Source organism: Saccoglossus kowalevskii, chromosome 3 (genome assembly GCF_978046115.1).
Source record: "Saccoglossus kowalevskii chromosome 3, keSacKowa6.1, whole genome shotgun sequence".
Lineage (NCBI taxonomy): Eukaryota > Metazoa > Hemichordata > Enteropneusta > Harrimaniidae > Saccoglossus > Saccoglossus kowalevskii.
The window spans coordinates 29235675-29247783 of NC_140643.1; the positions used below are offsets into that span (position 1 = coordinate 29235675).

Genomic DNA, 12109 nt, shown 5'->3' on the forward strand with positions numbered 1-12109 from the left:
TCGTTTCTGCATTTTTTCCATTTTGTGACCCACTGTATCTGTGTATCTCGATTCATTCTTTTTAACCATGCATACATCATCCATCAGACTACTCTACATTATGAATTGTACAACATCTATAAAGCACACAGAGAATACAAACCTCTGTCACAGGTTTGATTTATATTCTACACTATTGTACTTTTATGCTATTGTTTTCATTGAATGACAAAGCACATATTGACACAAGCTTTAAGTTTATTTGTAAAAAGGACAACAAAATTAATTCTCGCTAAAGAAATAAGATAGTAACCCTATATAGCACTGGTGAAAAAATATTTCAAATTATAGTTTTCTCAATGACAACGGGGTATAATCAATTGCTCTTTGTTTCAAAGACAGCCCCTCTCAAAAAATGACATCTCATGCAATGAATAGTAATTGAAATGAAAACATCCATGTTTCTATGGTAACAATATTAAGATATACCGGAACTAACAGACTGGTTCATTTTTGAAGAGCAGCCACTTCTAAATATAACATAAAAATCAACGCCAGCAAAAACATAGCTTTCTTTGCGAAGGTAATTTACTTAGGTATCTGGTATTTACATGTAACTTTAAGAAAAACACGATTCATTCAACTTGAAAGATCAGTAAATGAAAAATGTCGACATTCTTGATTGACATTTTGTTATGAACATTCGACTAGTTAATGGCTCAAGTTTTCCAAAAGTAAAACAAATTTGGTTTGCAACATTTCCTGTAATGACAATTAGATATCAAGTTGCTGACACCGCATTAAATTGAAGCGATAAACTAAGATTACCTATTAAAGATGTATAGATAGGCTGGATCAAGATGTCAGGTTGGAAATAACGCAATACACTGCAATGTAGACAGTACTGCAGTATGTTTAATCATCTCAAACATGTATTTAATTGTGAAGTATTAAATTAGCAAATATAAGTCGAAGCTATTCAGTTTAACATTGGGCACAAGTAACGAATTATGACTAGAATTACTTATATTCACTCTGATTATTTTATATTCTCAAAAAGTGACTTTCAGTTTGTCAAATGTCAGTTGTATATTCAATGTGATATTCATTTCAATGTCACGCTACGTTTTCAATTCATTTTTTATATCAATTATGTTCGGTTTCACCACTACAGGAGTACCATATATTTTAATCATAATGCAGTGTCTTCCTTGTTGCTTTGGTCGAAATATTACTCTATAAGTACCATCACCATTGTCTATCGCTGTTGTCTCAGTCTGTTTTTCATCAGGGCCACCAATGGTAGTATCCAAACTGATTCCAGATACGCCTAGTGGTTTTCCATCCATTCCATGTGGGGTGATAGTAATTTTACATTCAGTACCAACACACTCAATGGCCTGAATATCACACCTCGTCTTTCCACCATAACCAACAAATACTGCCCTCTTCACCAAACATTCAGGTACATCGGTTGGACGAAAGCAGTGTGGGAATTCTTCAACTTTGACAACGTGAGGTGAAATGACTTTTGAAGACACTTTGTCCATCTGACTACTGATATCATCTTTTGCTGTTAATAGTTCAATGTCACTGCTATGTTTCAGTGCGTGTTCTGCAAATTCAGCAGTGCTATTAGTGACTGTAAGTTCTAATTCAAGATCATTCTTTTCGCTTTTTAAACTAGATTCTACCAAGTCCTCCTGTTTTTTCACTTCAGAGAGAAGTTCTGTCTTTCTAATTTCGAGTTTCTTAAACAATTGATTGAAGAAATTCGTGATTTCTCTTTGTTCATTTGTGCTACTGTACTTTAAGTTGGCCTGATCCGCGTCTACCTCTCTGATTACAGTTTTTAACACGTTGCTCCTTTTTCTCAAAACTTCTAACTTTTTTTGTATGATTCCAGTATATTTTCCTAACGCCTTCTCTATCTCGATTGGTTCATGCCCATCCGCTTTATTGTGATCCAAAAACGCACATTGCAGGCAAATAGCTGATTGACAGGCTTGGCTATCACAAAATAGTGTAAGCTCCTGATTTTTATGATTTCTACCTCGGGAGCAATATGTTTTACGTCGCAGCATTGATTCATCTATACCTTTCGAGGATGCTGTCAATTCCTCCATTGGTTTCAGTTCATGGGTTTTTAAACCAAGTGAATAGGCATGTGCTTCATCGCAAAGATTGCAAAGGAATGCACGGCAATTCATACAAAACGAGATGGCAGAGGCATCTTGATTTCGGTTACAGCTTTGACATGGAATGAAAAGTTTCTTGGTTACCTTTTCCTGTGTTACAAAGTATTGTCGTTGATTTTGTATGATAAAATTATTAGGTATACCATCAACGCCGCTATGTGGAGTTTGCGTTTTTTGTCTGCATTCTGGGCAATTGAATTCTTTTGTTGTTCCAATATAGTTGGACAAACACGATTTACAGTATGTGTGCAGGCAGGGAAGATATTTTGGAATCTTCTCTTCATTGTTGTACGGCTCTTCGCATAGTTTACATGTTAGAAAACGCTCGTCAAATTCGTCCTTGCTTATTTGAACACGTTTAGCGTCTGCCATGATAATGAATACCGAATATTTTTTTCTGAAATATATAAGTGAGTTTGAGAGTTGACTGTTTATATTTCTAATTGTACTAGACTAAAGTGCATTAAACATTTCGTTATTTTTTGTGTTTTAACCCTGCACAGTTCAGAGATTATGTATTTCTAAACTGTTAATGCACATTAATAATTATTTATGATGTAATGCAGTGCACAGTTACATTGTGGCATTTCGATCTGCGGAAATCAAGTTTTGAATACAACATGCACAGGAGTTAGGTTTACCAGTTATCGTCCAGATTAATAAACGGTCTTCACGATTCAAGCAGAAATAAAAACAAAACATGCACCGTCAAATGGTCTACCGGGTATAAAATAATTGTGTGTCAAACATTGGTTAATAATAACACCGAAGACCGATGACATGACTAAGGTGGGTTCGACGTCAATATAACTTACCTCAACGTAACTTCTACGATAATGTATGAGATTATACTAGTGTCAGTAAGGTGCACAATAATAGTTGATCTGATGTTCTGACTGTGGTAAAACAGGTGTGGCAGTAGTTAGTTTCTAAAAAGATCAGGATATTTTAGTTACAAATACATTACTTATTTGTGAATGTTAATGATATTAAACTACACTCATGCATGAGTCATCAAGGCACTGGACGACTATATATCTACATGTATGTCCAAAGGGCGTGTCATTCTAGAGATCGTGAATCCTGCGATCTGATTGGTAGTAACGCAATCTCCCAGGCAGAGTTCTATTCCACGAATATATCTTTGCCACCACGCGATATTATGCTTGTCGTTGATTGGTCGTTGCGTCACAGTGGAACTACTTACAGTAGTTTATTGAAACACTTACAATTCCTCAGAAGGAATTAAAATGGTTACACTAACCGCTAAACACATATATAAAACGTAACAAATTTTACAAAAAATACTATCTAAAGCACAATAAGGGTTTAAAAAAAACCCAACAGGCTACAATTACAAAATAACTATTGATATATGTAGGTAATAATATTGACAAAAAAATAGATCAAATAATAATAAAAAAAATTAACAGTAAATCAATGAAACATGGAAATCAGAAAACAAAAACGTATTAAAGGAGAAAAGTAATTATGTTAATTTGCCATAAGATGTTGCTGTCTAAGGTTTGTGCTATTTTTGATAAATTGGGCAACTGGTATTTGTACATTCAGGTTTGTGTCACCCATTAATTTTAAAAAATTGTTGTAGTCACTCAATATGATGTGCTTAGTAGACTCTTCAAATAGTGCTTTTCGCGATTTTTCGTAAAAAGGGCATTCAATCATGAAATGGTACCCATCTTCTACTTTGTTATTTAAACACAGTTCGCAGATTGTTTTTTCCTATTTCGGTTTTTGGTTTGGTGTACCTCCCTGTTTAAATTTTAAATTTATGATTGCTCAGACGGAACCTACTTAGACATTCACGTTGTTCGGCACTATTTATTTTGATCACATAATTTTCTAAAGTTAATTCATTTTTGAAATTTGTGTACGTTCTGAGTTTATTTCATCTCTTATTGTTATTTTGGTTATCATCAGTCCCTCAGTTAATTTCCCTTTTCCAGTATAATTTATATATTTTTTCAACTTCCAAACTTAATTTCTTGGTTTCTCTGTCGTTCAGTATAGTTGTTGTTGCGATAATTTGTGGTTAGTTTATTTTAGTTAACAGTGTAGTTATGGCACTGTACTATCTGCTTTTTAATTGTTTGTTCATAATTGCTGATTCCTTTACCAATTCATTTGATGTATTCATTGCTCTGTTGAAGTATTTAATTAATTGTTTTTTGATGAATATGTCGAGTGGGTATTTTCCCAGTTCCCCATAAATACCCAAGATTGATGTGTTCTTCCTGACTTCTAAAACAAAACGACAAAAGTTTAGGTGAATTTCTTCCACACTTGATTTGTATGTGCTTTCGTGACCCCAGATGTCACTTCCGTAAACTAGTATGGGCCTAATTAGTTTATCGAAAAGGGATAGCATTGTAAGTGGATGAAAATTTGGCTTATGTCCAAGTTTTGCTTTTAAACTAAATAAAGCTTTTTGCCAAAGACGCCCAACAAAACATTCCCAGGCAGGTGTTTGATTTTCGAACCTGACGAAAATGTACGTGTTGTTTGTAGATTCTGGCTAATTTTAAATTGAGAAGCTAATTTTTTACTTTACGTAACACAAACGGTGTGGCAGTAGCACGATTTAGTCGTCAATACTACGAAGTGCTTTATTTTGTTTATATATCTTCGCCTGGCAATCCACAGGACGGTCAGTTTGATGAACCGAGTAACACCTTAGTAACGGTTATTACGCAATGGAATTATTTTCTTTTGTAAATCATAACTATTTCACCGTTTTCAGTGCGTTTGCAAAAAAATCATTATCAGCTATCGGTGAAATATTTTAAAACTTGTTTATTAGTAGGAATAAATCAACACTAGATCCCTCTAATAACAAAAATACGCAAATATTACGCGTAGTAAAAGTCTTGTGGTGTTTCACCACAAAATGGCGGTGTGTGGTGGCAGAGATAGTTTCGGTAATTTAACCGCAAGGAGCTCTGGGAAGGAGAATAGTAGTAACGCCCTATTATGTTAAACGCTTCGTCCCCTGTGAGTCGGAATTTCCATAGTTAGGTAGGAGCAGGCAGGCAAGATTAATATCCTTACCTGCTAGGATATCTCTTTGTAGGGATGGTGAAATAAGCTCAACAAAAGACAACGTTAGTATTCTGCAGAGTGTTTTGGCTGTTCGTCATGTTGCGACCCAGAGTTTCCGCTTCCTGTTTTAGGCGAAACTGAATAACGTCACTTCCTGTGTTTGGTGTTGACGCTGCATTGCGACGATATTGACGAGGTTAGAAATAGACGATTCCAGACCCTTTATCATCTGTGGAGTAACAACTGCGGGATTCGGACGCTGATCATTCTGATGACTGATTACTGCAGCTGCTGCTTGGGCTGGTGCGACCGTTGATTGGGAAATCGGCGCTGCAGGATTATCGGTAAGACTGCTCGTTGGCGGACTGCTTTGTTGTTGGACAACTGCCAAAGTTTCAAAGTTTATTAGGAATCCTGTCAGCTAAATGCTGTTTTACAAGGAGCCATTTAAAATATTACATTAAAATACAATACAGAAAAAAGCTGTAAAATATATACAAATATACAAGCAACAATTACATAAGAATATTTTTAAAAATTGCCAGTATTTTGTAAAATATACTGAGATTATGACTTCTTAAAACCAGCAAACGTATCGTGATTACGCACTTGCTGGGGGGGGGAGTTCCATTTTCTGACAACTGAAGTAGTGAGAGAGGACTTGTGGCCAGATGGGACCCTAAAGTCACCCCGTACACTTGAAACTGTGTCATATGAGTGCACTTCTCTAAGATATTTAAATTTTGAAATAAGATACTCAGGTGCCAAATTATGGGACACTCTCCACATTAAAACCATCTTATTAAAATGGATTCGTTGTTCTTAACACTCATCCATCGTAAGTTAGACAAAATGTCTGTCGCCCTTTAGATTCAGATTTCGACCCCTATATTCCCTATAGGTTATTACAAGGATATCGAAGAGTATGCACGAAGACAGTACAACGGAAGTATCGACCGACGCGCAGCAGAGGTCGATGCGACGGTGTTCTGTCTGAGTGCATACTTTGCGGTATCCTCGTAATAACCTTATTATACATATCTTTTCCTCCAAGGGATAAATCGTGGAAATGCCAAAATGCAAAAAGTTTAGCACAGATGCTCAATGCTCGGTTACTGACACCAGATTTCGAGTTCGAACTTCTAGAACGATTTCTTGTAATGGTATTTCATGCATATCACACACTGAAGTGATTTGTTAATATAGAATGTTATTATTTCAAGGGTTAAAAAATGATTTGATTTCTCATGGCGCTTGTCAAGCTGAAAACATGTTTCTCACATGTTTTTTTTTGCAATTTCATGGTCGGGTGAAATGAGCCACTACGGTAGATTGGGTAATTGTTTACTGTGAATTCGACTAAAATCAATGGTTATATGTTGAGAATGTGCTTTAATGCAAGAATTCTAGGGCATGTATTTAATACATGTTATGGTATAGTATTTTGGCAAAGTTGCGCACCATCGAGGTCCCCGGCGCTGACATTGTTACACTGTATCAATACAAATCTCAATGCAACTTAAGCATTTTGAATGAACTGTTAATGCTGCTTTCAATCAAAGATCCTCGCAAACGCAATCACAAAAACAATTGGTAATACAAATTATAATTAAAACAGCACAATACGCGCTAGTAATACAGTGAATGCGAATGCGTTTTGCGAACTTCGTATACAGGGCCCCGGTTTAGCAAACGACGTTTATTTCCTGTTTATGTCCTACGATGGCAATAGCCGAAAACATGTGTATTTTAAACAATTTCGGTGCAACTGCCAAAATTTGTGATTACGTAAACGTATCACAATTGGCTTAAAATAGTATTAGCAAACCAGTAGTAAATTGGTGCATAAATATGCAAATGATGTACATACAATCAAATCTTAGATTTACTCTTGTATTTTACAGACAACAGACAACTACAATGGCGGGAATAGGTGATACAGATTGCTGTTTGATAAATTGTGTTGTCAAATTTTCGAAGTAAACAATTTCGGTGCAACTGCCTAAATTTGTAATTACGTATTAGCAAACCAGTAGTAAATTGGTGCATAAATATGCAAATGATGTACATACAATCAAATCTTAGATTTACTCTTGTATTTTACAGACAACAGACAACTACAATGGCGGGAATAGGTGATACAGATTGCTGTTTGATAAATTGTGTTGTCAAATTTTCGAAGTAAACAATTTCGGTGCAACTGCCTAAATTTGTAATTACGTGAACGTATCACAATTGTCTTATAATAGTATTAGCAAACCAGTAGTAAATTGATGCGTTTTAAAATCGCCATAATAAATAAGTACATAAATATGCAAATGTTGTACATACAATCAAATCTTAGATTTACTCTTGTATTTTACAGACAACAGACAACTACAATGGCGGGAATAGGTGATACAGATCTTCTACGTAATGGTGAAAATGAAGTCCCACTGAAGTGTTCACTATGCAAATATGTGTATGACGTCACCAACAGACCACCAAAGTATCTTCCCTGTCTTCATACATTCTGCGTACTTTGTCTAGCTGGTCATGTTGGTGAAATATTCCAATGTCCCGGATGTGAACATAAGAGTAATATTCCTAAAGGCATTGATCTAATTCCAACAAATTTCGCATTTCTAAATTATAATCAATTACTTTGTCATAAGAATCAAATTAAGCACGGTAAACTACCAACGTGCCAAAGCTGTTGCCGTAACAACCAAACACCGAATGTTTCACATTGTTCGGACTGTGAAGCATACCTTTGCCAAAGCTGTCATGACAACCACATTCACATCGAAGCTTTGAGCACACATGAAGTGAAAACCATTGAAGAATTGAAACAATTATCAGAAGAATTACTTATCTCATTCTTTCATCGAAAACGATTTTGCTCAAAGGGAAGTCATACTGATCAGAGAATAACACTGTTTTGTGATAATCAGGATTGTCAGTCACCAATCTGTCTGAAGTGCGCCCTCTTAGACCATGATATAATAGATCACCAGCCAATCAACACAGAGAAAGCAACGTTGAAATGCAAAGAACTAATCAACAGCAAACTTGACAAAGCAATTGATAAAACTAAGGAGTTATCTCTCCAAATTAATCAAATTAATCAAGAATTATCCAACCTTAAAGATAACACTACAAAACAAATAAATGATGTTGACCATTTCTTCTCAGAATTGATCAAAAAAATCAACAGTAGAAAGCAACAGTTGGTCTGCGAAATAGAGAAGCAACACGATGTACTGGAAACATCACTCAATATGGAGATAAAGCAACTACATACGAGGCAACATATCGTCGATACATCTGTGAAATTCACAGAATTCACACTAAAATATGACAGTGCTGTGGAACTATTGACAACTAAGTACGATGTATGCAGTCAACTGGACAAGGTCTCATCACAAACAATACCAGATCACAAATCAACGACAGAACAGTTCCCGAGATTCTTTCATCCTCAGAGTGTAAATCTAAATATGGTAAATAATACAGTGTTTGCTGGTTATCATGTGAAAATCAGTTGCGACGTCATCAAAAGCGATGCAGTAGTTGGTAAAACCTGCAATTTCACTATAACCCCACGTGACATGAATGGTAAACAACTCGGTGTATCTGCAATTCCTGTAGAGGTCATACTAAATGACCCTGATAACCGAAATGTTGTCACCACTACAGATGACAATGGGGATGGGACTTACATGGCAAAGTACAAACCACAGAGAGAAGGAAAACACCACGCGACTGTCACGTTATACAGTACGCCGATAGAGGGCAGCCCATACATCATTGATGTAAAACCGTCAAAAAAGATCAAATGTGACGTATATACGAATGCGAGAGTGGTGAATATGGATTGTACAACAACCATTCGTTATCTCGCCGACTGTGATGACATGGAAGCCTTACCTGCCTTAGTCCGTGATCCTGGCAGTCGACCTGTGGAAACTCGCATCACCACTAAACATGAGGTGACCTTTCGACCTACTAAGGTAGGACGTCATGAAATAGTTTTGAATAAGTATGGTGCGCCTGCAGATTGTAACCCATATATCATTGATGTGATGGATACAAAGGGGCAGTGGGAAGTAGGGAGAAATGGAGTGAACAATGCAGAATTCAATCAACCTGTAGGCGTTACTGTTGATAAGAAGGGCAATGTTCTGGTAGCAGACTTTGGTAACAAAAGGATACAGATACTTGACAGCAATGGGAAATACATTGATCAGATACTGCTTGATTCAGAGCGCCCCACTGGTGTTGCTATGGCACCCAATGGGAATATTGTCGTGGTAGTATTTTACACTAAACGTGTCCATATATACAGCGAAAATAGAGAAAAGATAAAACAGTTCACATATAAAGAATTTGTCAAACCTTATGGCGTAACTGTCAACAGTAAAGGACATATATTGGTAGCTGATCCTAAGGCACATTACATCTTTGTGTTTACATCTGATGGAGATTTCGTAATGAAGATTGGGAAGGAAGAAGGTGAAGGTAAACTGAATCACCCCGCCTTCGTTGCTGCTGGTAGGAATGATGACGTCATTGTGTCTGACAGTCGCCACGGACTGGCAGTATTCACTGAGCGTGGACAGTTTATACGTGGAATCCATCAAATAGGAGACAATGACAAGCTATATAGCTGCAATGGTGTTGCTATTGACAGTGATTATAACATCATAGTAGCCGATCCGGCATCTACACCACATAAAATACAAGTACTGTTGTATGATGGTACACTTATTCGATCTCTTGAAAGTCAACACAATAAACTGAGTAGCCCACACGGTGTGGCTGTGACTGAAGATGGGTATGTTATTGTAGCAGACTACAACAATGACTGCATCAAGAAATACAAATTGTAAAATGTATTGCGTTGACCTCCAGTTACAGGTGGCAGTAAATGAATATTGACATGAAATTATAACGACTACTGTGAGAAAGATTTCATCAAGTAATATATGACCTGTAATAAAACGAAGACCAAATAAGGACATTCAATGGATACATACTACAAGACGACATGTCATAATATTATACACCAAGTCATGTAACATATGACGCTGAGCACTGCAATAAGATGGTATTCACAAAATACCGGAATTTACGTCTGAAAAACCGTAACCGCTCCCTTATGCTTTCATCAAAACTGTAAAAAGTATCGGCCATTTATTTGTGTAGTCACATTATGAATATCTTAAAAAAGTATTATAATATGCAGTAATGACAAAAAATTTACTTTAAAGATCAGCGGTCAGAATACTACCACCTTGATGGAACTTATAACTACTGCCGAAATTTCATCGTATATAAATCAGTGATAAAATTCTGAGTGGCAGTAATCTTTGCCACCATGTCCCCTGTACATTGAGGCTCAGACTGAGATGAAGACAGAAGACTGCAGGCAGTGAGAATGCGGAAATGGCTTAGCCGAAGCGATGTTCTGCAAATGAGTGTTGTCAGGCGCAACCAACATTGTGTAAACGCTGAACTGCTGTTTCGGAATTTGTCACATGTGCTAATATTTTAGCGCATACAATTTTGTGTGTCAAAAATCTATCTACAACTTTTATTGTTAGTATGAGAACTATGAGTATTTTGGTTTACTGAGAAAAATAGTTTAAAAAACTAATACGCATAAAATTACATTATAGCAGCAGTTTAATAGACCACAATGAAAATACATTACCCTGTTGAAAACCCGATAATTTTTTTAGTACTTCTAGATATTAAAAGGTACCTTGCCATAGGAAACAATGGTGAAATCCACTAAAACAGACAAAATGTGCTATTTTCACTGTATTTTATTTACCGATTTTGAGTATGGTGTCCCAATATTTTTATTTTCTTAATCCTTGTACCATGTTATATTAATTAAATATGTGAATATAAAGAAAATATTTTTGTGTGACGTTCTACTACTAATATTTGATAGTGTTCATTGCTTTATTATGTAAAATAAGGAAGCTATTGTTCCTGGCACAATGAAATTGTATTCCTTTGTGTTAAAGTGCATATTTTGAGAAACTTGTACTAATATTTTTCAAAAATCGCCATTTTTAGAATAATTCCATGAAGCACAATGTTAAAAAAATGTTTTCTTTTACACTTTTTAAAACCCAGATTTTCTAATTTAGGACAACACCAGGCTGCTATTTGAGATATGGCATATCTCTGCCATAGGAATCTATGGTAAAAGCGTTTATAACACTGTCAAAATAGCCAATATCCAGTAAAATACAACAATTTTCTTGAAAATTAAACTTATAATGCCGGAAGTACAATTTCTTGGAAAATGCATAAATTCTTGGTATTTGCTTTTATGTGTAGGCTTCTACCTTAAGAACGTTTCTGGCGTAATTTCGTACGAGGGCGCAGTAATGTCGCGATAACGAGTGTATTTCCACACTATCCCAGTATTGACTGGCAACAAGAATGATTAATTCAATGCATGCTTTCCCGTGGTTAATATGAATAATTAGACTAAGGCAAAGCGTGCACACTGCGCTGGTGCAGATAATACATGGAAACGATATATTCTACTTGCACGATATAGTGATATAGTATACTATGTAAAACAAAGAGTTGTTTGGTAAAATGTATATATATTGAAAATAAATACCATTTATCTCATTTAAAAATAGCTTAAACTTTTCAGACTACGTTCGAGATACTTGTATGAGAGACTTATAAAGTGAGGTTGACAACTTTGATCTATGTGTAATGTAATGATGCAAGTTGACAGATTACACGATCTATTCCTTGTAACAAGTTGTCTTCCAACTATATTGCATATAACAGGGGCCGACGTTGTCAATAACAGTTTCAGGTTCTAGATCTAGATAACGTGGCCTGTATAGTGTGTA

At 35.9% G+C, this 12109-nt stretch overlaps 2 protein-coding genes across 2 annotated transcripts; one reads left to right on the forward strand and one right to left on the reverse strand.

The window, feature by feature from the left end:
* Positions 1–219: 219 nt before the first annotated feature.
* On the reverse strand, positions 220–5355 carry LOC146747719 (tripartite motif-containing protein 2-like). The gene is made up of 3 exons (XM_085497009.1): positions 5247–5355; positions 2993–3106; positions 220–2574 (listed from the first exon to the last, which is right to left on the reverse strand). Exon 3 carries the CDS (start codon positions 2547–2549, stop codon positions 1101–1103), a length of 1449 nt encoding a protein of 482 aa, XP_085353135.1. The 5' UTR covers positions 2550–2574; positions 2993–3106; positions 5247–5355; the 3' UTR covers positions 220–1100.
* A 70-nt stretch (positions 5356–5425) lies between these two features.
* LOC146747720 (E3 ubiquitin-protein ligase TRIM45-like) lies at positions 5426–11141 on the forward strand. The gene is made up of 2 exons (XM_085497008.1): positions 5426–5581; positions 7603–11141. The coding sequence occupies exon 2, from the start codon at positions 7619–7621 to the stop codon at positions 10106–10108; it is 2490 nt and encodes an 829-aa protein (XP_085353134.1). The 5' UTR covers positions 5426–5581; positions 7603–7618; the 3' UTR covers positions 10109–11141.
* The last annotated feature ends 968 nt before the right edge of the window (positions 11142–12109 follow it).

Coding starts and splice junctions, on each gene's coding strand:
- LOC146747719 (XM_085497009.1), bottom strand. CDS start 2,549: ATGGCAGACGCTAAACGTGTTCAAATAAGCAAGGACGAATTTGACGAG.
- LOC146747720 (XM_085497008.1), top strand. CDS start 7,619: ATGGCGGGAATAGGTGATACAGATCTTCTACGTAATGGTGAAAATGAA.